The sequence below is a fragment of the Lipotes vexillifer genome, unplaced genomic scaffold (genome assembly GCF_000442215.2).
Source record: "Lipotes vexillifer unplaced genomic scaffold, Lipotes_vexillifer_v1.1 scaffold1586, whole genome shotgun sequence".
NCBI classification, from domain to species: Eukaryota; Metazoa; Chordata; class Mammalia; order Artiodactyla; family Lipotidae; genus Lipotes; species Lipotes vexillifer.
Window position 1 is genome coordinate 842,011 of NW_006792103.1, and position 27,994 is coordinate 870,004.

The following is a 27,994-nucleotide window of genomic DNA, read 5'->3' on the forward strand; positions in this document are numbered from 1 at the left end:
TTAAATGCTTCACAGAAGTGCTAGGACTCACTTCCACTAACATTTCAACAAAGTCAAAAAGCCAATCACTGTGTGATAGGCAGAGAGAGAAACATACACTTTTGATCTATAAAGTTTAAAATTTTTCCTTAAAGTAAGTTTCTTCAAACTCATGGCAGGGATGGGATCTGTTATTCAATGATTCGATGGAGAACTTATAAATTCAAGAGATAGTAAAGATAGATAGCTAGGTAGGTAGGTAGGTAGATAGATGGATAGATAGATAGGTAGATAGGTAGATAGATAGGTAGACCTAAGAGTTTAAATGGATTTATGAATGCTCAATTAATAAAGCAATCTTTCTATTCCTTTAATGATCTAGCCTTTATAAATTTGTCACTGTTTAAAGAAGGTAATTATGTTGTCTCCAAAATGTCCATTAATGATATATTTAGAGGTAAAATATTGGGCTGGATCCCAGGGCTCTTGGTGCAACCAACTATGCAATGTTCTCAGACTTAGGGCCGCTCTGCTATAGTATCTGAAAAGGCAGTTAAATAAGGGTAAGCAGTACAGGACATGTATTTATTCCAACACATTCAGGCCTTATCCTCTCTTGACCTCCCCTTATATTAGTATCCTCAGCTTCACCCCATTCAGTTAACACTGGTTTTATAAATTTCCTCCAACAGCCAAGCTTCTTTCTACCCCTTGGTGTGTGCACTTGCCCCCCTCTCAGTTTAGAATACTCCTCTCAGCGTGACTGGCTTCATCATTCAATACTCAGCTCAATTGTCTCCTCTGCCCAGAGGCCTTCCTTGACCACCCCATTTAATGTTGTCCCTCCCCCAACTTTCCTGTCCCTTGTTACCACTGTATTCTATCTTATTTTCTTCAGATCACTTATCACTATCTGAAGCTAGCATTTATTTACTTAATTATTGTCTTTCCCGGCAACAATAGGAAGGAAAGCTCCGTGAAGGCAGGGACGTTCTCTTTTTTTCTCTGTTGTATATCTATAACTCCAAGAACAGTGCCTGCCACATAGTAGGTACAAAGCAAATATCTTTTAAATGAACGATCAAATCCTGGGAGTTGATCGTTAAAGGGAGCAAAATGTTAAAAGGGAGCAAACCTAAAAATAAGAAATAACTCTTTTTTGTCTTAAAGAAATCTTTAATATAGTGGCATTTTAGGCATTAGCCAGCTGTTGGGAAAGGAGTTTTGGAGATGACCGGCCTTCTTGGTGCTCCTTAAACTATCCTAAGTGTGCAGTGACCTGCTCTGTAACCAGCAAGGCGCTGTTTCCTATCACGAGACCCAAGACTAAGGAACATTTAAACACAGTTTCATTACTAATAACTATAATCAAGGCAGATGTTTTTGACTAAAAATAATTTATTGATTAGCTAAATATTCTTCCCTAACTCTGGACATCAACTTTGTGACATAGACATACACACACATACCCTCCAACACATTTAGATACTATAATAATACATTATAGTATGTTAATAGAATGCATTTATATACAGTACCTGCAGTAATGTTAAAAATACTAAATTTTAAATTCGTGTCATCTCTAGCAACCAAAGAATTAGCATGAGAAACTCAGTTTTTATATACTCTTCAGAGAGAGATGTTTTCTTGAATGTTTAACTTAATTAGGGTTTCTTGACGTTAGAGCTGGTCATTGGAATTTCAGTTATAAGCTAAAACCACATTCTTATGTAGCTATATTTGCATTTTACATGCTGATATATTTGCCAGTACATTAATTAAAAGGGACTGTGTCATACCATTTTTGTATCCCTATATTTGTGGGGATATATATTCAATAAACATTTGAATAAATGGTTACTACTTTACTAGCCGAAAACTGTAGATGGTCATTTGAGTAAATGAAATATAGCTTATTAAATTGTAATGTAGGATCATAATAATTTCAAATTCCACATTTTAGGAAAGAAATAACATTTAATATAGAGAAAATGTTTAGTGAGGTGAACTTTAGATGGGAGCAGGGTTTGTTACCCTCCCTTCCCCCCTCCCATAAGGAATATGCCAGAATTCAAGAAATGGCACTCGAAATCCAGACCTCCACTCAATGACTGGCAACTGGTGCAATCGAATCTGAGTGATCATAGTGATAGGTATTCAGTGAGCTCTTGGCACCTGCCTCCAGAAACACAGGAATGGGAAGGAAAGGGAATTAAGTCTTTCAAGGTGGCATAATGTTTGGGAACTTGGCCAGTCTCACTGGGTTTTTTCCTACTCTATCATTATTCCTATTGTCTTCTAACTTTTAAGCCCTCTAAGCCCTCTCTAGCACCACTTACTAGCCTAAGATGTTATAAATAGTACTACTCACGTGTCTTTTCTGCCCCTGCGCTGCAGTTCTCATACTCCATTGTATGAGCTTCTGGGCCCTCTATACTTTATTCATAAAATTCTGAGTCACTCTAGTCTCTAATTCCTTGGGCAGGTTCTCTCCTAACCACCTTCCCAGCTCTCAATAAGATGAAATATTTTTTCATGACTGTATATTTTATTTAGTGTTACTCTTATGCTTATACTCTCACAAACTCAGAATTTGTCCTGTGTTTGATGTTTATCTTAACAGCTAGACTACTCAGTTCTATTCATTCAAACCTATTAAAAATACTTTCGGCCTATAAACTTCATTTAGTTTAATCACATAGCTCCTATAATCCCGTAAATATGCTATTTAAGTCTTTGGAGAATATTTACAAATATTTTACCTGCCTTTCATTACCTTTCTCCCAATGATAGGTGATACTAGATTTGCCCTTTAAAAAATCTTTTGGATACAACTTTCAACAACTACAATCATGTCATAAAATAAATCACTTGTATTGGCAATTTTACACATTTCAAGAATACTAAATGTATAAAGTTCTTCATTATTTTTCTAATGGCAAAAATTAGAAAACATGCATAAAACAATATTTAGAAATGTGGAAACACTGTTTCTTTCTGGAATTGAGCATCCTATATCAATGCCCAGTATTATTGTGTAGTAATCTCTTAGAATTAGCTTGAAAGCCATGGTACACCTTTAGCCCATGGAATGAACTATGCAAATTGAATTATTTGGCCTGTTTTTGTCCTTGATTGCTCTTTTCCTTTGTCTGATTGTTTTAATTATTTTCTTGTTACCAATACCTTTTATGTTCATTTTGGAAAAAACAAAATAGAAAAAAAAAAGGACATTTTTAAAAAGCATTAACTACCAACCAGAGAAAATTAAAACTATTTACTTTTAGCATTCTGTTCACAGTACATCCTTTAGATTTCTTGCTATGACACTTTTTTCCCCAAAGAACATAAACATCCTGAACATATTTTATTTTTCTTTATAGTCCCTTAATTCCCCTCTTGTGCGGGTAACTAGTAGATCATCTATGAATCCAGGTTTCCTGAACTACCCAGTTTATCAAGAGATGTTCATTTCTTTTTATATGAATTTCTTTTCGTTTGTTTGTTTGTGACAGTGTGTCACTCTGGAATTTGAATTTACCTGTGTCCCCTAGTAGTAGGGTAAATCCCTATTTGGTATGTGTGCCAGCCAAAGCTAAGCTGCAGATACCTGCTTCCTCTTACCCTTTCTCCCATATCAAGAACATATTTTATGTCAATAAATATTTATTTACAACAGCATTTTCAAAGGTACATTCTATTTTATTGATGAACATAACTTATTTAAACACCATCTACTGTTGGACATTTATGGGGTTTTACCATGTGTGTGTATGTGTTTTACTATTATAATCAATTCTGCAGTAAATATCATTCTTGCTAAATCTATGAACATTGCCGTTTTCCCTTAGGATAAGTCCTAAAAGTAGTATTGATAGGTTAAAGGGTAGGCATGTTTTTTAAATGCTTTTGATACATATTACCATATTGCCCTTCAGAAATCTGTCATTGGTACTACCACCAGCAGTACTGGAAAGTTACCATATTACCAGAGCCTTACAAAATTTCTCTTTTAAAGTAATTGATAATGTAACCAATGGGTCTGTGCTTTCTTAACCACACTAAGCATTCCAAATGATCACCCATGTTTACAGATTCTTTACTACAAAGTATTCCTTAAATAAAGAGTCACAAAACTTTTTAAATGTTGGTTGATAGCTTGTTTGCTTGCAGTATTGTTTGCTTAGGTGATGTTTTAGGTGATGTCCAAGTGAGGAAAGTAAAGGAAACCAGTAATGATACCCTAGCCTCAGTCTCCCTCTCTTCAAAACACAGCACTGGAGAGCAACTACTCGTAAACTCATCCCTGGTGATCTCTAAGTTTCAAGGAGATGAGAAGTAGAACCATTTTACAGAACTTTTAGTAATCTTTTTTGTAGATAATGCATTATCAAAGTTGTTAGGTTGAAGAGAAGTATACTTCTTTAAAACCAAATGATCATTAAAATACTTATCTATAATCTGATTTATCCTTTCAGTTAGTATTTTATTATATCCTGCTTAATTTTGGCCAAGTTCTTTATGCCCTTATATCCAACCATGAGAATTAAAATGCAAAAATCACAAGGCACAATATTTTGAGAGTCTATCTTTGACTTCCTTGGTAGGTAGTAGATTAGGAGGTTCTTTTAGAAAAGTATGTTTGGAGTAAAAATTCCTACATAACAGGAGTGCTAGTTATTGTGACTATGGAACATATTATTTTGAAAGTCTTAGTCTCAACTAAACTTTGACTTTCCTAGACTATGCCATGCCTTTTCTGGCGATAGCATATCATAAAAGTCATACGTTGCATTTTTATGTTCATTTGCCCAGAATCCATGAAACAATAGATACTTGGGGAGCAAAGTGTTTCATAGTTAAAGGGGACCTTATAGATATTCCAGTTCAGCGTGTTTAATGGATGCTTAATGGATGATGATAGTGCTGGTGGTGGTGATAATAATAAGGAGAAGGAGGAAGAGAATAATTTCGGGAGCTCTTATGTGTTTCCCATTCTGCTTAGTGCTTTACTTAGGTTTTCTCATTTATTAAATGAGGAAGTTAAGTTCCAGAAAGGGAAACAACTCTCCCAAGATCAGTCAGTAAAGCCAAAGATCAAACCCAGATTTCCTGGCTCTCAGTATAGTCCACTCTCCATTACATAGTGCTGGCTATATGAAAAACCAGTTTAGACATTTGAATCTCAGAAGTTTTAAAATTTATAATTATAAATATCACTTCTATTGATGCTGTTAAGTATTTACATATATAATACATGTTGAAGGGCTTTAACCTTATTTTATCTATTGTCTATATTCCCTAATATTAATTTTTATTTACTGAATTTTTACTTTAGACATATTATCTCTTCTTTAATATAAGAAAGTACAATAAGATATTCTCTTATAAATGAGGAACCTGAGGGTCAAGTAGAGCAATTAACGTTTCTAAAGGAAGTCAGTTAAGTAGCAGCAAATCTGGGATTTAAGCCCCCATCTGTTGCCTCCAAAACTCTTTCTGCTTTACTCTATAGTTGCTTATTGAAGAATAGCAAAATTAAACAAGCTTGGAAATGATTGATTTGGGGCATTGTGGAAGTGTTATACACTGTCTCCTCTCTTTCTCTCTTGTTTATTTATGCCTCATTTCTTCTTAAAACTAATGTGAAGTAATGTGAATAGTACAATTTACTGTCTTTTTTTAAAATTTCATACTGAGTCTTTTCCCTCTTAAATACTTGGAGGAAACGAACATAGGTTAATAAAGGTAACATGTGTTGGGAATTCCCTGGTGGTCCAGTGGTTAGGACTCCATGCTTCCACTGCCAGGGGCCCAGGTTTGATCCCTGGTCCTAACCTTTCAGTAGGCTTTACTCTAGGATAGAGGGGGAATAAATATTTTAAACATTTTAAAATGTTTAAAAAATTATTGCCTTCTGACCATATTGTCTAGAAAACTGATAATGTTTCTTTCTTTCAAATGAATGCAAGAGGAAAATCTTTTCTTCATTTTTGGAATATAAACATATCAATATATGAAAGTGTAAAGTGAAATAAATTATTTTTAATTCAAAACTAATGAAAACATCAATCCCTGTTAGAAAATTTAACAACTATTAGAAAAATCTTACTAATAAAATGAGAAAACTTAGAGCCACTCTTAGCAATAGATGCTGTAATTTTTGCCATTTTTTGTAAAATTTCCCCAGTCATCGAATTTCTCTTTGAAAGCTATAGTAAAGCAAATTCGAGAACAATGCTTTGGAAACTTCTTTCATATGTTATATGGCTGCCTCAAAGTGTATTGCACTTGCACGACAGCATATTCTCTTAAATGAGCCCACTGATTTTTTGCAAATATTTTTTTCCTGTGGCCATGCAAACCAGTGCCTTCTTTGAAAGCAGAAAGGAAATCATGTCTGATTTTGGATAGTTAGGTTAAGGTTGGCGCTGAATAGTAAAACCCATTCAAGACCATGGTATTTGAAATTTTTTGAGTCCTAAAAATATGTCCCACTAATGATATAGTTGAATTATACTCCAGATATTTCATCTAAAATACCTTTTCTGTCTTTTCCTTTTTACTCTTGTCCTCACTTTTAATGATCCGTCGGCCTACAGTGTCTTTACATCCAAAATGCAAAGCAGACAAATGGGCATCTCAGGGAAGAACATGACTAAAAGCACCAGCATCAGCGGAGACATGTGCTCGCTGGAGAAGAATGATGGCAGCCAGTCTGACACTGCAGTGGGCACCCTGGGCACCAGCAGCAAAAAGCGGCGCTCTAGCATTGGGGCCAAAATGGTAGCTATTGTTGGTCTCTCCCGGAAAAGCCGCAGTGCTTCTCAGCTCAGCCAAACGGGTAGGCATTTTTATGTTACTCTTTTGACTTCCTAATTGAGTTGTAATTAATTAAAATTCTTTTCTCTTACTTATTCTGTCTCAGTAATGTGTAGATGATGACATGTTCCAGAAGGAAAGGGGCATATTTTAAACTAGTTAACTTTTCCGAAAATATAACAATGACTTTGTTTTTCAGTGATCAGTGAACCTGCTTCTCAGTGAACCTTGGTTACTGTCCTTGAAATGCACTTAACGTCTTTCCTCCTCAGAGAGGAGTTAAGCTGTGGTCCTCCTGATTGTCAGTTGCTGGTCCTTTGTAAAGGTACTCTGATCTGTGAGATATCTACTTTTCTTTAGGTTCCTCAAGTTGGAACCAGCCCAGTTAATTTCCACTCCCAGCAAGTTACCGTGATGAAGATGACACCACATATTTTGTGCAAATAATATACTTCATTTATTGCTGACAACCTAACTTCTTTTTCAGTTTGTAAGCAGCATTTACCAGTTGTATCAATTTTCTCACTGCAGTTTTTATTTCCCTGTTAACACTTCAAGCAGCAATATTCTCCAGCAGCAGGGATGGAGGAATTTTCTGCTGACAGGGAAGATACTCAAAGCTTTGCTACTTTAAAATTCAGTCTCTAATCACATCTGCAAAAATAAATTAGATACCACACTCCTACTCAGAAAAGCCACTGTTAGTAATTAAGAAATCTGTGAGTCAAAGCAATGCCTTTTTTTCAAATGGGTGTTGATAATTAAGCATTAAGTCCCTGGTATCTTGGAAATAATAGCATATCTTCTACTTAACACACAAACAAAAGCATATAATATGGTGTTTCTTTTACAGCAAATAAATTATAGGCAAATGGATTAAATCTCATTTATGTCTGAATACTAGGGTTCTGGTACAGAGAAGCCAGGGCATAAATCTACAGCACAAAAGAATTTAAGGATATGTTAATTCCTGGACCCGGCTAACCTTGGTTTTACAAACTGTAACAGTGATTCTGGAACTTGAGCCTTATATAATAGTATTATTTTGAAATAATTATTTGATGATATTCCTTATATCCTGGTTGTAACTTACTATATTTAATGTGATTATGTTAGAGTAATTTTTCACTTGGTGTTTTAAAATGTTACTTTGCATTTTAATATAGAATTAGAAATTTAATTTATGGACATAGAGATATTTAAAGGATTTTTTTAATTGCTAACATACATAATTAACTGTGTTGTGCTAAAATGATAGATGTTGGCCTTTTGAAATTGAGAGGTTTTTTTCTCTCGCAGTTAGAACTTTATTTATTGCATTTTTCTCTTTAAAACTTACAAACATTTGTAAACCCAAAACTGCTCTAAAAGAATAGTCTATTAAATAATCTAAAAAATGAAGAACCTAAAATAGACACTGATAAGACTACAAGTTAGAGAATATGTGGTGTTAAATGAAATAAATAATTCTATTCATTCAGGGGTTTGAGCACTTACTATGTGCCAGGCACATGGAGAGCACAGATGAATAAGAAATCATTTATAACCTGAGTTGCTTATACTCTAGTAGAAGATAGATATTTAAACAGATTGCTTCAAGATCCTATGTCAGTGGTAAAACTAGAAATACATAGAAAGTGTGCTGAGTGCTCAGAGGAGGATTGTTTGAACCAACCTAGAATTCCAGGAGTGAATACCTGGAGGAGATGTTGCCTGATCCAAGGCCTGAAAAAAGAGTGATTGCTAACCAGGTAAAGGACAATTAGAAAGGTGTTCCAGATAGAAACCATAATGACAAAGGAATGGAAGTATTACATATACAGGAATGATAGGAAATAGATGTGATTTTAACAAAAAATTTTGGATTGAATGTGGCTAGAGGCAAGGTCGATAGGTCATGGAGAGTCTCATAGATCATATTAATTTGTAGGTGATAGGAAGTTTTCAAGGGTTTTCAGCAGAGAATTGATATGGTTAGATTTGCATAATATATATTTTGTAGGCCATTCAGGCTGCCATTTACTTATCTAACAAATATTTTTTGAGCATCCAAGTAGAAATGTCTAGAACATATTTAAATAAACTCTTCTAAAGCTCGTGTCAGAGCCAGAGACATAAATCTGGGAGTTATAACGTTTAGAGGCTGCTTGAAACCATGAACATGAGTGAGACTGCCCAAGAAGAACACTGCAGATAAAAGAGCAGTAGGTGAAGGCAGTGCTCTGTGGAAGATTAACCTTTTAGAATTGGACAGAGGAACAGGAGCCAATGAAGACCAAGAAGAAATTATCATGAAGAAAGAACAAACACTCTGAGAGAGTAGTGCCACAGAAGCTAAGAGTATAGAACGTTTGAAGAAGATGGTCAATATTTCTCAATGATCAATTTCATGTCTTCATAGTTTTGGCATTAATATCCCATATATCTTTCTTTGACAATATTTTTATTTAAAAATAGAGATCTGTTGACCATACAGTGATTTGATTTTTATTGTCAAAAACACTGTGATGTTAGCAGATTTAAGAAATGTAGTTTAGTTCTTTGTTATACCATATAGCCCCTTCTTATGTATATAGCGTAGCAGAAAATAACGTGTTCCTTTTTGTTGTTGTCTACATTTATATTCAGTAACATTATAATTGTTAAATTTTTTATCTTTCTTAAAATGTGCAGTTGCATTCCTATGTACACACCGTATAGCTTCGACCTACATTGACAATAGAATTCAGAATATCTCTCATTTTAAAGCCGGAGATTAACTGTAGAATAGCCAACAAAGATGGTTTTGTAATTACTGGACTCCAAACTTTCAGTGGGTTTCTAAATTCTGTATTTCTGTGTATATGTCTCAAGTAAGGTTTTTATGTTTTCTTTTCTTAAAAATGCAGTAACAAGCTCTAACAGTGTTTAAAACTGAAGTCTTCAAATTTAATACCTAAACTCTTTGATCATATGATAACATTATCTAAAACAATGAATGGATTTATGATGTTGGATCTTACAATAGATCCTTTGTTTTGATTTTTCTGGCCTTTTCATGGAGATCTATCTGCATGTAATTAATTTATAGTTATCATTTAATTAATGATATACCATGATATCTTCAACTTCTTAAAATGATACTCATTGTAAAGGTAAATATCATTTTACCAGGATGGATTTCAAGACCAGATAAAGACTGCTTACTTGACTTCTGAAGAGTAGAAAACTCAGCAAAATGGTATCTTTCTAAAGAATGTCCAAATTATTCTGTATGGTTATGTATGATTATGTAGGATCAGTAATCATACATAAACAATAATTGCTGAAGGGGAAACCATTTATAAAGATATGTTGGTTAATACACATGGCAGCTAAGTCATATCTCTCTTCTTTTCCCAGGCTATTTTGTATCCTCCTTTGACTGTTAAGTGGAAACTCACCATTTTTAAAGCTTAAATATATCTTGCTAAACATCACAACCTTGTAGAAAGCACATAGGGTGAATAAGGAGACTTGGATGCTATTGCTTACTCTGGGATATATAAGATACCAAATACGGCCTCTTAAGAAAACCTGCCCAGGGGCTTCCCTGGTGGCGCAGTGGTTGAGAGTCCGCCTGCCGATGCAGGGGACACGGGCTCTTGCCCCAATCCGGGAGGATCCCACATGCCGCGGAGCGGCTGGGCCCGTGAGCCATGGCTGCTGAGCCTGCACGTCTGGAGCCTGTGCTCCGCAATGGGAGAGGCCACAACAGTGAGAGGCCCGCATACCGCAAAAAAAGAAAAAAAGAAAAAAGAAAACCTGCCCAACATATCTGAGTCATAGAATGTTCATCTGACAGTTGGATTTAACACTTGCTGTCCTAACAGAGTTTTTATAAAGATAATACTTTAAATGTATAAGAAAATGCTTTCAGAACTTAAAAATAATTTTATAGATGTAAGCTATCAATAGCAAATTCAGCCTCACGGGGAATCAGGAATTCTACTTTAGACATGTCGATTTTGAGATGCCCATGAGACGTCTAAGTACAGTCATTATACGGTTAGTTGGATATGCATCCATAGTAGGTCAAGGCTAAGCATGTAATTTGGGAGTAATCAGCAGGTAATATTTAAAGCCATGGCACTAGATAATATTACTTTGTGTAACTTGAATCAAGAAGAAAACTAAAGACAGAGCCCTGGTATATGCCAACATTTAGATATCAGGAAGAGCATCCATTAAAGGAAACTTAAGAGAGAGCAGCCATTAAAGAAAATGAAAAAGAAGAATATGGTATCTTGGAAACCAAAGGAAGAAAATATTTTAAGAAAGCTGATCATCTCTGTCAGGTGCTTCTGGTAGTTCAGATAAGACGAAGATTGGGAGTTGACCATTGGATTTCACAAGGTGGAGGAATTTGGTAAACCTTGCGATGGTGGACAAAGCCTGATTGGGGCAGGTTAACAAAAATGGGAGGTGAAGTAGAGTCCCTGAGAATCATTTCAAGAATAAAAATTAGAACACCTAACACTTACTGAGCACTTTCACGTGCTAGGCACTGTTTTAAGCACTTTACATGTAAATCATTTAAATCTCACAATGTTATGGAGCAAGAATTAATTACTATTACCCTCATTTTATAGCTGAGGGAATCAAAGTAGGCAGAAGGGGAGTAACTTCCCCAAGTTTACTTAACTAGTTAAGGGTCGAAGTTGGGATTTAAATCCAGGCAGTATAGATCTGGAGATTTCATTCTTAATTATTCTCTTATAGTCTGGACCAGCACTGTCCAATAGAACTTTTAGCAGTGTTGGCATTGTTCTATATCTGCATTATCCAATACAATATGGTAGCCAACATGTGGCTACCATACAACCAACATATGGCTATTGAGCACTTGAAATGTGGCTTGTGTGACTAACTGAATTTTAAATTTTTTTACATTTTTCATTTATATAATTTTAAATAGGCACATATGATTAGTGACTACTGTGTGCAAAGAAGAACAATTTCTAGGATTTTTGATAAAAAGGGAAATAAAAAAATAGGACTATAACTTGGAAGAAATAGATCAAAGAAGAGTTTTGGTTTTTTAATGAGAGGGGATACTTGTGGGAACAACTGAGTAGGTGAGAGAGCTTCGGATCCAGAGCTTAAGTAGAGATCAGCTGTTATAACCTGTGGCCACTCAGGAATCTCTGCTCTTTTCATCTTGTAGTAATTTCTAAGCTCACCCAGTACTTTATATTTCCTCTAATTATAATACTTAGTAACTGTAATCATTTAGGTATTTGTCTGTCTCTGGCTAGACTGTTTTTTCTTATTTTGTACATCCTTCTCAGTGTCTGGTATAGTATCAAATATAGTGATCTCCGATGAAAGGCCCATGTACTCCTTTGGGGTTCATGATGAAGTTGTCTGGAGGATGGAACGAAAATGGTAGAACTTATTTTTCCTTTTAATCTAAAAGACAAAAAAGAAATTAAGCACTACCATATTTAATATATGGCTTCACCCTAGTTTTCTCAGTTGGTCTGGATGTCAGTCAGGTGTTGCATGCCTTTCTGGAGGTGTTAGTTTCCTTAACCACAAGAAAATGGGCAAGAGGCTTACAGAGATTCCTGCAATGAAACTGGATTAAGTGTGATACTAATACTGCAACTATACAAAAAAGGTAGTCCTGGAACTTCTACTCCTAGTCAGGCTTTTCGTTAGCCACTGATGAAATAAACAAAGTGGCACTCTAAGATCTGACAAGAAGTCACTAAAAAATCCTAAGTTCTCAGGAAAATTAATAAAATACAGATTTATATCCACTATTATTAACAATGAACTTTACCCTACATTTATACTTTGTATGATCTATGGTGTTTTGTTATGAAGTTTCTTTTTCAACTATGACATTATTAAAACTAAGTATGAGAAAACTGAATTTGGAAGCACACCTTCGAGTTGCTCTATTTAGTAGCTAACATAATACCAGCTGCAATAAAATATAAACCTTGAAAACTTAGTACAAAAGTTCATTCATTGAGCAAATATCAGTCCAATGCAGTTATTCCCAGTGGGCCGGTGGCCTGCCCTATGGTCATTCAGAGTTTGAGGCTCTTTTAATCTCATGGCTCTACCGTCTTCTAGGGCCTTGGGGCCCTCTGTATTCAGCCAGCACATGGGAAGTTTTTATGGGCAAGATTTGGAAATAATGAAGTCACTTCTGCCTTTATTTCATTGGCTACAACTCAGTCACAAGGCTGATGCTAGAAAATGGAAGGTTGGGAAATGTAGTCTAGGGAGTGCTCAGGAAAAAGGAAGCAGTTTTGTAAGCAAACCAATATTTTTTTAAACTATAATGTACATTACTTCAAACATTTTTCTTGAGAGCATAAAGTCTTATTTTACCATTTGAAATAATGATTTGCAAATATTTATTGCATTTTAATCTTTTAAAATATTTGTATGTATTTTATGTTTTCTAAAAGTAAATACATAATTTATAATTTTCTTTTTACTGAAATGGAGGTGGTCTCTCATTGTAGTTCAGATTTGTATTTCCCTAATGATTAGTGATATTGAGCATCTTTTCATGAGCTTATTGGTTGTTTGTGTATCTTCTTTGTAGAAATGTATATTTGAGTCCTTTGCCCATTTTCTTTTTTTTTTAATTGAGGTATAACTGACATACAACATTATATTAGTTTCAGGTGCACAACATGATGATTCAGTATTTGTATATGTTGTGAGATGATCACTACAATAAGTCTAGTTAACACCTATCACCTTATATAGTTACAGAATTTTTTTTCTTGGGATGAGAACTTTTAAGATCTAATCTCTTAATAATTTTCAAATATGCAATACAGTATTATTATTACATTATTATTAGTCACCATGCTGTACATTACATCCCCATGACTTGTTTATTTTACAGTTGGGAGTTTGTACCTTTTGACTCCCTTCACCCGTTTTACCATACCCCCGCCTGGCCTCTAGCAACCACCAATCTGTTCCCTGTATCTTTGAGCTTAGTGCTTTCTGTTTTTTTTTAAGATTCCATATATATATCAAACAGAACGATATTTGTCTTTCTCTGTCTGACTTATTTTACTTGGCATAAGCCTGAAGGTCCATCCATGTTCTCACAGATGACAAGATTTCATTCTTTTCTGTGGTTGAATAGTGTGTGTGTGTGTGTGTGTGTGTGTGTGTGTGTGTGTGTGTCACATTTTCTTTATCCACTCATCCATCAGTTGATACTTAGGTTGTTTCCCTATCTTGGCTATTATAAATAATGCTGCAGTGAACATGGAGTACAAATATCTTTTCAAGTTAGGATTTTCATTTTCTTCAGATAAACACCCAGAGGTAGAATTGCTGGATTATATGGTAGCTCTACTTTTTAATTTTTTGAGCAACCTCCATACTGTTTTCTTTAGGTGCTGCAGCAATTTACATTCCCACCAGCAGTGTACAAAGGTTTCCTTTCCTCCACATCCTCATCAACACTTGTTATTTCTTGTCTTTTTGATAATAGCCATTCTACCAGGTGTGAGGTGATATTCTCATTGTGGGTTTGATTTGCATTTCCCTGATAATTAGTGATGTTGGGCATGTTTTAATGTACCTGTTGGCCATCTGTATGTCCTTTAGAAAAAATGTCTATTCAGATCCTTTACCCATTTTTAAATTGAATTGTTTGGGTTTTTTACTACTAGTTCTCTGAGTTCTTTATGTATTTTGGATATTAACCCCTTATCAGATATATTATTTGCAAATATTTTCTCCCATTCAGTAGGTTGCTTTTTCATTTTGTTGACGGTTCCTCTGCTGTGCAGAAGCTTTTTAGTTTTATGTAGTCCCGCTTGTTTATTTTTGCTTTTATTGCCTTTGCTTTTGGTGTCAAATTCAAAAAATCATTGCCAATATGGATGTCAAGGGGCTTACTGTGTTTTCTTCTAAGAGTTTTATGGTTTCAGGTCTTACCTTCAAGTCTTTAATCCATTTTGAGTTAATTTTGTGTATGGTGTAAGATAGTGGTCAGTTTCGTTCTTTTGTATGTGGCTGTCCAGTTTTCCCAACACTACTGAAGAGACTGTCCTTTCCCCATTGTATATTCTTGGCTCCTTTGTTGTAAATTAATTGACAAAAATGCATGGGTTTGTTCCTTGGCTCTCTATTCTGTGCCATTGATCTATGTGTCTGTCTTTATGCCAGTATTATACTATTTTGATTACTATTGCTTTGTAATATAATTTGAAGTCAGAGAGTGTGGTGCCTCCAACTTTGTTCTCCTTTCTCAAGTTTGCTTTGGCTATTTGAAGGGCCTTTTGTGGTTCCATACGAATTTTAGGATTTTTTATTCTATTTCTGTGAAAAATGCCATTGGAATTTTGATAGAGATTGCATTGAATCTGTAGATTGCTTTGGGTAGTATGGACATCTTAACAATATTAATTCTTCCAATCAATGAGCACAGAATATCTTTCCATCTATTAGTGTCTTCCTCAGTTTCTTTCACCAATGTCTAATAGTTTTCAATGCACAGGCCTTTAACCTCTTTTGTTAAATTTATTCCTAGGTAATTTATTCTTTTTGATGTAATTGTAAATGGGATTGCTTTCTTAATTTTTCCTTCCTGATAGTTCATTATTAGTGTATAGAAACCCAGTTTCTAATTGGACTGTTTATTTTGTTGTTGTTGTTGTTGAGTTGAAAAATATTTTTTATGGCAAAAAAATATAAGCCTGTTTTTTAGATTCTTAAGGGTCATCTGTGTATTAATAACATTTTATATATAACTTATTTGAATTTGTCTGAATCCCATTGGACTTCAAATCCTTGATGGAAAGAACTATATCTCATTCATTTTTATATCTATGGTACCTAAGATGATAGTTGATATCTACTAAGTACTCAATATTTTTTTGAGTGAATGAATGAATGAACAATTCAGTGCATTTTTGTTATAGACAAGAAAACTTAAAACTATATTCCTCCAGATGTTAAACTGCTACATTGAAGTTTTAAAAGCTATAAATGATCATATAAATATATGTCAAATATTTCTTATTTCTCATCTCATATTCTAGTGTTTTGTTATTATTTTTTATGGAAAGAATAACAGAGCTCTTGAAAGATATTGTTAAGGAAGTATCCACTTACATCTACAAATTATCTTTCATTATCCCTTCTCAAGCCTAAGTATTATACTCTTAATCAAATTATTAAAAACTTGCTAATGAATTCTTATGGTATTTTAATAATTTCCCTAAAGCACAGACATTACCATGCATTTCTTCATCTCATTAAGTAAACATTTTTATCACTGTTTGCAAGGAAGGCATTTAGTGGGTGCTATGGAAGAAAAAACTTAACAAAATGGAGTCCCCACTCTCTCATAGCTGTTATACTCAATCTTAAAATCTACTAGAAGAACTGAGTTGTAGGCTTGAGTAAATATAAAGCAAGTTGGAACATGATGAGGACAAGCAAGAGGTACAAAGAATATTCTATAAGGGAGTGTAACAGAATGGAGAAAAGAGATTTTAGAGTTTTAGATACTAGCGCCCATCTCTGCTACATGGGCATGTTACTTAACCTCTCTAAACCTCCATTCTCAGCTGTATAAATAATGGAATCTGTCTTCCTACCTTATGAGGTTGTTATGCGCACTTATGAAAGCACGTAAAACATTGTCCAACAAGTTCTCAATAAATGGTGGCTGCAACTGTTAATATTATTAACAGTTTAGCTGTTATTGTTAATATTATTATTATTATATTATCATTAGTGTAGCAGTGGAAATGATTACTTGCAACACTGATGCCAAGGTAACAGTTGATCTGAGCCTTGAATTTTAAATGTTGTTTAAACTTGTGAAGATGCTGGGAATAGGCATGGATATTTCAGACATGGGCAATATTAGACCCAGAGACATGGAAATGCAGTTTTTGTATGAGCAGAGCAAAGAGTAGTTGACACTTAGTGGGAGATGACACGAACAATATAGGTTGGGGCAAGATTACAAAAAACTTAATGTCAGGCCAAATCGTTGAAACCATAGAGTTGGCAGTAGGGAGCTATTGCAGGATTTGGAACAGGGTCATGACAATCAGAGCTGGAAAGATTTTGTCAATAAAGACTTGAGATCAAAAATAAGAGACAGTTTTATTAGTTTTATTAGTTTAGAGCAGAGCTGATGCAGGCCTAATCATCTGTTGCTGCCATAAGAAATTACCAAAAACAAACTTAGTTACCTAAAACAGTGGAAATCTACCACTCTGTCCGAAGTCTAGGTGATCTTGGCTGGTTTCTCTTCTCTGTGTCTTACAAGACCAAAATCAAGGTGTTATCAGTATTGGGCTTTTATTTGAAGGCTCAAGAGAAGACTCTTTCTCTAAGTTCATTCAGGTTGTTGGCAGAATTCTGTTCCTTTCCTTCGTAGGACTAAGGTTTCCATTTTCTTTGACACATGACCCCCTTCATCTTCAAGCCGACAATGTCACCTTGAATCTTTCTTGTGCTTCTAATCTCTCTGAATACCCGTTCTGCTGCATCTCTCCAGCCAGAGGAGGCTCTCTGCTTTTAAGGGCTCATGTAATTAGATTGGGCCCACTCAGATGATCCAGGATATCTCTCTGTTTTAAGCTCCTTAACCTTAATTCCATCTGCAAAGTGCCTTTTGCAATATAATGTAACATATTTATAGATTCCAGAGAATAGTGCATGGACATCTTTAGGGACCGTTCTGCCTATCACAAATGATGATAGTGGATAGAGATGGAAAAGTGGGGAGATTCAAGAAATATTGTAGGTATATTTTTTTATTTATTATTTACATCGTGTATGCTTCCTGGGAGTCAATGCAAAATGGAAATAAAAGTTAACTTTCACAATTTACACTATCTGACCAAAGAACACATACCAGTTATTAAGATATAAGCTTTTTTTCTAATATAAAATTAAGAAAATAACTTGTCAGTCATTAAAAAGACATAATTAGCAATAGCATGAGTTTGTTCATTTTAATTTTCACAAACTGAGATATATAATTTATCATCCTCATTTCACATATTACAAAATTGAGACTTAGAATTTGTATGGTGGACAGATATACTCAAAGCTGGTACTCTTTATGTGACCCCACTGCTGCTAACAGAATGTTTTAATAATTAGTTCTTTTCATATCATTAAGAGGAAAAAAACATTCTCTTCAAAATAAAAGTTTCTCAGGGAACTACTTTTAATTTAATGTAGGTTTTATTTAATGTAATTGGACATAATTTTAAGATGTAAATAGCCAGAGGATTAGATTGTACATCCTAGTTATCAGTAAAGGCCCAATAAATAACTAAACCATAATGAGTTTAATTGTAAGCAGCACATATTAAAGAAAAGAAGTCTTTTAATTTTATTAAAATGAAGTGCTTTAAGGTTTTTGAGCACAGAGTATAAACAGAGTATAAAAATCTAATTTTAAGTTAAAGGCCATTTTCAATGAAATTCCCATATACTCTGAATAGGTATATGGAGCTAATAGATGGCTTTTTATTTGATGAGTCCTTTTTCTCTTACCCACTAGGAAGACTTCCAAAGAGACAGTTGCAGGTATTTGTTGGAAATGTAATAAAGCCCTAGCTAAGCAGTGTAAAATTCTACTAGGAGTAATCATAATTTGTTTTTTCAACATATGGAAGAAGGTAAGAGTGTTGGCTTATTGCCCCTTGGGCTTTGAAACCTCTTTGGTATCACAGACTTTATAGAATGAAAAATACTAAGGCAGAATCTATCTTTCCTCTCTGATGCTGCTCTAAGTAGACAAATCCTTCTAACTTTTTATTGTATGACTTTTTTAAAAAACTGACATTCCTATTCACTACCTTATAACATCTTAACATATTGGTTTCTTTAATTAATTAATTAATTTATTTATTTTTGGTTGTATTAGGTCTTTGTAGCTGCGCGTGGGCTTTCTCTAGTTGCGGCAAGCAGGGACTACTCTTTGTTGTGGTGTACGGGCTTCTCATTGTGGTGACTTCTCTTTGTTGAGGAGCATGGGCTCTAGGCATGCGGGCTTCAGTAGCCGTGGCACGTGGGCTCAGTAGTTGTGGCTGGCAGGCTCTAGAGCGCCGGCTCAGTAGTTGTGGTGCACGGGCTTAGTTGCTCCGCGGCATGTGGGATCTTCCCGGACCAGGGCTCGAACCTGTGTCCACTGCATGGGTTGGCAGTTGGACTCTTAACCACTTCGCCACCAGGGAAGTCCCCATATTGTTATTTAATAAATATTTATTGAAATTCTACTCTGTGGCAGACACCATGGTATATATTAAGTGGGATCCTCTTCATATGGTATTTATGTTCCAGTGGGAAAGACAGGCCTTAACAAATAAATAAAGTAATAATTAGTCAAAATTACAAAGTTTACCTTGATGGAAATGTACCATGTAGTATGAAAGCATATCACAGGAGATGCTAACTTAGTCTGGCTCATCTTTACATCCACCCTGGCTCTTGCACATAGTCAGGTTTCAACAAATGCCTATTGAATGATATGCACATACGTACAGTGCCCTTCTGTCTTTATGTATGGTTTATTCAGCAATCTCCACATTTATGAATATGGTCCACAAATAATCTCCCTGTGGCATCTGTGTGTGTTTCTGTTAAAAACAGTTGAAAGCCAAATGACCTTTTGAAAAGGGATTTAAATTCAACTGTATAGGATCTGAATTTGTATACTATGTGTATTCTGAGGGAGAGAGACAATAGATACTAATTTAACCTAGATATATGCTTAGTTGAAACAGTGAGAAAGTGGATCCAGTATAATTCTCTTACAAATTAAAGTTTGGTACTGACATGAGAATGTAATTTCTGTACCTTTTAGTCCAAAGAATGGTTTGGTTTGGTTTGGGTTTGGGTTTTTATTTTGTTCTAGTATGTGAGAAATCCATTGCTTTTTACTTGAAGTTTCATGATGGCTTACCAAATGAGATTGGGACAATAGCTAATAGTGAAGTATGAGATGAGGTGGGGGAATATACTGAAGAGGCAATTGATGATGAGGCAGCATGGAATGCAGAAGTAAGAAAAAATAGAAATGTGTAGAGACAGGGAAATAATTGCAGAAAACCACAGAGAACCTGCAGTGGGATGTGCTCATAACTGAGTCATTTCTACTTCAGCACCTTTCATCCAAACCCTCCTTTCTAAGGGAAAGATAGTAGTAAAATGTAGGAGAACAATGGCCACCAGCCTCCTCTTGTGTCTTCCTCCTTCCTCTGCCAGAGCTAATTTATCCTGAATTAGAGCTATCTGTGTCAAAGGGAAGATGTGCGACCAGAGGTTTCTTACTTCCTCGCAACCAGGCTGAATTCTTCTTTTAACCAGTCAGTTGTAAAATTATCTTTCAGGAAACGACAATTTGTTAGTTCTACTTCAATACGTTAAAATAGATTCCTTTAAAAAATACAAATGGGGGCTTCCCTGGTGGCACAGTGGTGGAGTCTGCCTGCCGATGCAGGGGACACGAGTTCGTGCCCCAGTCCGGGAAGATCCCACATGCCGCGGAGCGGCTGGGCCCGTGAGCCATGGCCGCTGAGCCTGCGCGTCCGGAGCCTGTGCTCTGCAATGGGAGAGGCCACAACAGTGAGAGGCCCGTGTACCGCAAAAAAAAAAAAAAAAAACCACAAATGCTATTTAAGAATCTGCGTTCATTTGACTTCTTTCATTTTGAAAGTTTTCCCCCCAAAATAAGGACATTAAAAATTATTTTGCACAAATGAAAATACCTGTGTTTTAGAAACAAAAGAGTAAATGTACTGAACAATGAGAGAGATGGCATACCATATAACTAAATACCTATAACTCTATGTTTGAAAGTCCATTTCTTATTTCCAACTGAAATGGAAAACTGAAGTTTATTTCCTTCCTCAAGGAAGTATAATATTTTTTCTTCCAAATCATATAGCACATGCACAATTTTAAGCCTACTTAGGGTCCTCTCTTTGAATCATGTTCTAGAATTTAATCCAACTTACAATCAAATCGTTTTTTGTTTTATATTTTAAGTGATGAAGACCAAGTGGTTCACATTCTCTGTATAGTTGAATAATATTTCACATATTTAGATATGAATTAGCCTTATTCTGAGTTACATAATCTCAACTTCAATAAAATTTCCTCACTGACTGCATAATCGACTATTCCTCTTTTTAATCCTTTCAATCATATTCAGTATTCCCTGGATGTGTATTTATTCTGCATTTATCTTAATGAGTAGAAACTTGAACTGGGAAATATTATACAAATGTTATATAAACATACTGTTTTTTTCATGGAATATTTGTGTGTCAGTAAAATCTTATGATGGCTCTTTGCTTCATTTTGAATAAGAGAACTGTATGAGTTCATTTAGTTTTAATCTGCTTTATCTTTTTGGTCTTTTATGGTTGCTAATTCTTTATCTATTCTTGGTGTAATTTGATTTTTGTTCTTGTAAGAGTCCCCATTTAGTTTCATTTTGTTTCCAATGAGACATTTTAATATACTAAGGTCAGTTAAAATTCCATTGCATTTAACTATTGCTTAAAATTTTAAATAGACTATTAAACTAGCACTGAACTTTGACTTTTTAAAAGTATTACACATTTAAAATATTCAGTCAATATGATTAACTGTGTTTCTAATAAACTAAGAGTGCTGTGCAGGTACTATGGACTACTAAAAAATTATACAAATTTTACAAAAATTATGCAAATCACAGACACATCTTCAAAAAGCTTAAAATCTATTAGGGAAGATGTGTTAGATAGCATTTCAGTAGCAGAAAATACTGTAAGATTTCAGAAAGATCACTTCTGACTGGAATGAAATTTTGGATGACTTCTTGGAAGGTTTATGATTTGAGCTAGAATTTGAAGATTAAGTAGCCAGAATTTTAAGATTATTGAAATGATATAGGAGTGCATGTCAAGCATAGAAAACTTTAGTAGTATAAGTTTAGGAAAACATAGAGTATGCATCAGAGAAGTATCAGTGATCTAATTTGACTCAAGTGTTGGTTTTCAAACTTTTTTCTAAGCAGTTGGAGCCCTTTTAATATTTGGAAGAGCCAGACAATATAATGTGTAAGGGTGTTCAGAGGGGAGTATGGCATACTCAAGGAACTAAGCTATGTTCAGGGTGCCCAAAACATACAAGAGATAGGGTTGAGATGTGAGGATGGAGAGTTGGGCAGAGGACAGATCATGGAATATCTTAAAAGTCATGTTCAGGAAATTGAATTTTAACCTGAAACTATTGACAGTTTTGCTAAAGGGAGACTAGAGGTAGGGAGAAGCTACTGGAGAGCTTTGCAGCGATTTTTCAAGGGCGGTAATGGCCTGGACCACCAGGTAATAATGGGGGGAGGGAGGATGTGAATGGGCGTGATTAGAGAGAATTAAAAGGAGTAGATGGTAGAGGTGAGGCAGTGAGAGGAATCAAAGCCGATTTCTGAAAGTCTGGCTTGAGCAGCTGGGTAGACAGTTGTTTTGCTATTTATTGAGATAGGCAATGAGAACCACTGAGGTTACTTTGATGAATATAAATCTGTATTAGTACTTACTATTTGCCAGGCACTGTGCTAAGAGTTTCATATACACTGTCTTCAATGCATTATCTATTAATTTTCTTTAATTCATTACCTAATTTAATCCTGAATAAATATTAGCTTTTAAGATGGAAGAAAGCCAGATCATCAGGGCTTTAAGGAGGAAATGGGTGGTAGAATCTGGAGGTCCCTGCTATAGAGAAGCTCTAGTTCAGGGGCTGGCAACCTATGGATCAAAGGTCAAATTTGGCCATGCTGCTTTTTTTCTCGATAAATAATTTTTTCATTTGATAAAGTTTTATTGGAACACAACCAAGTTCATTTATTTACGTGTTATCCATGGTTACTTTTGTGCTATAGCAGCTCAGCTGAGTGGTTGCCAGAGAAAATAATGTGATCCAAAAAGCCTGTAGTATTTATCATCTGGCCCTTTACAGGGAAAGTTGGCCAAGCCCTTGTCTAGTTTGTTGCAGGTGGGGATCCAAACATGATTTTTATCCTCCAAGATGAGAAAAATCTTTTTATGATTGCACTTATAGGGAAGGAATTAATTGAAGATAAGAGAGGAAATGACTAAGTGTAGAAAGAGACTCCCAAACATTTTTATTGGTTAATTTAAAAATCTCAAATATAAAAAGACTTTAAATGTCACTTAGTCCAGCCAGCTTTCTATCTCCTGCTTAATTTTTAGTTCTTTCAAACTCCAAAAGGAGTTCTCTACCCTGGCAAAGCTGATCACTCCAGGAGTATCCAGTCAAGAAGTGTTGCTCCCTTGCTGTGAGAGAGTGGGGTTTTCCACTAAAATAACCTCGAAATTTTATCAGTGTCCATACATTAGCCATCTAGCACATTTGTCATACGCTCTGCATAAAACAACAGCTGTCCTGCTTACCACCTCTGCCTTTGGTTCACTGAACAATGCTTCCTCTCACTTTTGATCTTCTCATTTTGTTTTTTGGATTAATATAGCATAAGCATTTAAGATTGTAAAACAAGTATAACAAGCTCAATACACGTTAAAAGAAAAAATTCTTTGCAGTGTTCTGTATCATTTCTCCACTTTGTCCAGAATGCTATTGGAAGATCCTTGTTTCTTACCCTGTAACCTAGAATTTTTATCTCTGGATTTTGGCAGTCTTTGAGAAAAATGACACGATCATAGCAGTTAAGCCATGCTTCTTCCAGATGTGTGTAGTTTAGCAAGTTCTGTTCTTTGTGGATAATTGTGTAATTAACGTTGAATGCTATTTATTTTAATAAACATCAGATTATGTTACTGAAGTAATAGTCAGTGTGTTTTACTATGAATTTAGTCATGAGCTTCTATATTGTTATGAAACAAAAGTCTGTTTTATACAGAAGAAAAAAGTATAAGCTATTGCTTTCTTAAAATATTTACTGCTCTAGCTTTTGTGACTTTTTGTAATTGAACCTGATTCTAGGACTCTTAAGTTATGCATTATATGTTACAGATAATGCATAACATCAAAGGGAACATTTTAGCCATTACTAAAAATGTTTGACAAAAAGGAATCGAATAAGTGAAATTTAAAGCAGGCCCTTGTGATAGTTGTTAATAGGTTTCTGAAATCTTTTCTTGGGGATGAAGGTTAAATGGCAAGTTGAAAAAATTTGAACTTAAAAAGGCACATAGGGCTAAAAAAAAAGTTTAGGAATAATGTTAATATATCATCTTCTTGATATCTGTTTATTTACTGTCAAATTCATTGAGAAAATGCTTTTCCTCTTAAGCCAAATGAAACAGAGCCAAGAGCCACAGAAAGAGAGTAATGGACATTTACTGGAGCACCAGCTATGTTCTAACTTATTAACTCTTTTGATCTCCATATTTGCTCTTCAAAGTGGGGATTATAATCCCTGCCTTTCATTTTTTATATGAGGAAATTGAAAGAAGCAATAGAAAGAATAATGGTGGGGGTAGCGGGGGAAGGAGAGAAACAATGCCTTGAGCAAATCCTATTCAAAATTGTGAAGCACAATTTTCTCTGATGGTCTCTACTTTCTGTTCTCTTTGAATGGACTCCCTTCCTTTCTATAGTTGATCCCCCTTAAATATTTCCAGACTCTTTCACCTTTTTCTTTTTTCAGGAAATAATTGACTACTCCATTCCCATTAGGATATAAAAGAATAGTTGGGAATGCTTAAAAGCCCTCTATAAGTATTTGTATATTCAGAATTGGAAAGTCTTAAATCAAAATACTGAAGCTGTATTGTTGAGATTTCAGGCATCAACAAATGGAGAGAAAAGTTTGGAGAGGCAAAGAGTCTCCCTGTATCTCCAAAATCACCCCTATGATGATCATATAATCTTTCTTTTCCATACCCAAGTCCACTTGAAGAGCTGCCATTTTTGTTAAGCCAAGTGATGTGTTACCTGCTAAAATATTATGGTTTTAGCATAACGACTTTTCAGGAACTTTTAAGTTGCAATAACAAGCACAGAGACTTCCCTATTCACATTATTGGAAGTTAAATCCCTCCTAGGTGCAATAAACTTACTATTCCTCAATATGGATTTTGAAGAACAGAGATACAAGGACAAAGAACAAGTAGAGAAAAGTGTACCATCATTAGTCATGTACGGCTTTCACACCTTGGAGGAGTTCTTTCCATAAAGCTTGCAGAAGTACCAACATCTGAAGCATCACTGAGCAGACCCAGTAATCTCTATAGATCCAGGTTGTGGCACAGTTTCTAGAGGTGACCAGTCACGAATGTATGTTCTCTTCTTTCACTCTTCTTTCCCATAAAGAGGAAAAAGAACTGAGCCAAGCTGCGTATTTCTCTCTATCTTGGGAAAGGCATAAAGTCCATAGCTATGTTCCAAAACCAGTTCAGCTTCTCAGGATGGCAAATTCATTCTCTCTCTCCTCTTGTTCTATCTACAGTTCTATCTAAGGCAGGAAATATCTCCATATCAGGAGCCCTTGGCCCTACAGTTTCATATCTGTTACTCTGACTTTCTTACAGCTGTGCTGTCTTGCATTGACCCTCTGGCAACACGTGCTCCCTCCCTTCTAGCTTCTTGGCTGGTTCTGATTCATGGCTTTACCTGTATCTCCAGCTCTCCAGCTCTGGCTTCTTTTCCTGTCTTCCATTCTAAACTCATCCAAAGAACTAAAGTAATAGGTAGATTTCTTAAGCATTTTTCTTCTGATTGTAATAGCATGCTGAATCAGGAACAATCTAGAAACTTTCTCTGATTGGACTATAACATTGACCACCTACCACCACCATTAGTACCACCACCACCATCATCATTCTTGCCGGTCTATTCCCTTACACCAGTCCTGGCCTGGCTTCGTAACATAATGGGCATTTAATTCTGGCTTTAATTCTGCTGCTTTAAGCTACTGGTTTATTTATTCTCTTTGAAGTTAAATTATAGAAACTATTTCCATAGTAAAAGTAATAGGATCACCATAGCTGTGGAGAAGAAAGGTGAGGCATAATGAAGAAGAGATGCATAAACATTATATGATAGTGTTCTTTTTAAACAAATTTATCAGATATTATTAAATGATAGCTGTATTTCTTCCACCAAGCTTTTCAATATTTCTGAACTGTACCGAAGTTATGTATACTTTTGAACTTATAACTGAAGGGCAGAAAGCACATGGTTTTACATATTACTCTTATCATTAGCAACCTTTACAAATATTTACTTAACTACAAGCAGTATGGTTATTTGACATACGTGAGAAATGTCACAAATTCAACAACTGAGTATATACTGAAATATGAAAGGCCAATATACGCATGTGCATAGAACATTTTTATAATATGAGTTAGTCAACTATAATATGTTTAAATATTGGTGAGATTATTTGTGAATGTGAAACTAAAGCAAAAACTGTTGTGACTTTCTTGAGTTCTCATAATAATATTAATAACAAAGCAAAGATCAAAGCTAGTTCTTTGTTTAATAATGTGATTGTGCTGCCTTTGTACTAGGAAAGTTCCTATGTAAATTCATAGCTATTGTCTATATAGTAGCTATTTTCAGAAGGAGTACATCAGGATGGCAAATTTATATAACATATGTACTATCTTTACTTTTTTCAGAACTAAATTGACACCTTGCTTAATAAGATATCACAAATTTATGCCCAACTTATAGCTTTTACATGTCAGTCAAGATGAACTGCTTCTGAAAAAATTTCCTGACATATAATAAATGATTATAAAGGTAAAATAACAATGCTTAAAGGAGATTTCTTCAAATTAGTTACACAGGCAAAGAAGGAAGAACCACACATTGAATACATATGTAAGGCTGTAACAGACTGAGGCAAAGTGGTGTTTGGCAATAGTGTCTCCACAACGCGTTTCTCTCTGGCTCTTGCTTTCTTGGTTCTTGACTTAAAGGAAGATACTAAAGCTGCAGGTAAGGAATACTAATGATGGACTGGGTCTACGACATGCAAGCAGGCAAGAAACTAAGATGAGCTAGAGTCTGGGAGATTATATTAGTTTTTTGTTGCTACTGTAACAAATTACCATGGATTTAGAGGCTTAAAACAACACAAATTTATTATATAACACTTTCTTAAGCTAGAAGTCCAGCGTGGCTCAGCTGATTCCCTGCTTAGACTCTCACAAGACCAAAATCAAGGTGTTGGCAGGATTGTGTTCCTTCCTGGTGGCTCTGGGGAATGAATCCTCTTTCAACCTCATTTCTTTCAAGCTTATTTAGTTGTTGGCAGAATTTCATTCCATGCAGTTGTGGGACCGAAGTCCCCATTTCTTTGCTAGCTGTCAGATGGGGGTCATTCTCAGCTTCTAGAGGCAGCCAGCATTCCTTTGTTGGTGGGTACCTTCTTTCATTGTCAAAGCCAGCAACAGCTGGTCAAGTCCATCTCAGCCTCCCAAACTATTTGACCTCTCCTTCTGCCTCATCTCTCCTTCACTTTCCTCTTATTTTTTTAAATTTTTAAATTTTTTGTATTTTATTTTTTTATATACCAGGTTCTTATTAGTTATCTATTTTATACATAATAGTGTATACATGTCAATCCCAATCTCCCAATTCATCACACCACCACCACCACCACCACCACCACCACCACCACCACCCGCCCCCAGCTTTCCCCCCTTGGTGTCCATATGTTTGTTCTCTACATCTGTGTCTCTATTTCTGCCTTGCAAACCAGTTCATCTGTACCATTTTTCTATATTCCACATATATGTGTTAATATACAGTATCTGTTTTTCTCTTTCTGACTTTCTCTTTCTGAGAAATGTCTATTTAGGTCTTCTGCCCATTTTTGGATTGGGTTGTTTGGTTTTTTAATATTGAGCTGCATGAGATGTTTATATATTTTGGAGATTAATCCTTTGTCCATTGATTCATTTGCAAATATTTTCTCCCATTCTGAGGGTTGTCTTTTCATCTTGTTTGTAGTTTCCTTTGCTTTGCAAAAGATTTGAAGTTTCATTTGGTCCCATTTGTTTATTTTTGTTTTTCTTTCCATTACTCTAGGAGGTGGGTCAGAAAAGACCTTGCTGTGATTTATATCAAAGAGTGTTCTTCCTATGTTTTCCTCTAAGAGTTTAATAATGTCCAGTCTTACATTTAGGTCTCTAATCCATTTTGCGTTTATTTTTGTGTATGG

General features: G+C 35.2%; 1 protein-coding gene across 5 annotated transcripts in view; it reads left to right on the forward strand.

The window, feature by feature from the left end:
* The window catches only part of RIMS2 (regulating synaptic membrane exocytosis 2), a 583,562-nt gene that overhangs the window by 488,632 nt on the left and 66,936 nt on the right, over positions 1 to 27,994 (forward strand). For 2 of the 5 annotated variants that reach the window (XM_007465315.1, XM_007465317.1), the window contains one exon: positions 6,582 to 6,823. The exons of the other annotated variants lie outside the window; for them this stretch is intronic. In XM_007465315.1, coding sequence (XP_007465377.1) covers positions 6,582 to 6,823 — 242 coding nt within the window. The remainder of the gene's footprint in view (positions 1 to 6,581; positions 6,824 to 27,994) is intronic. 5 annotated transcript variants of the gene reach the window in all.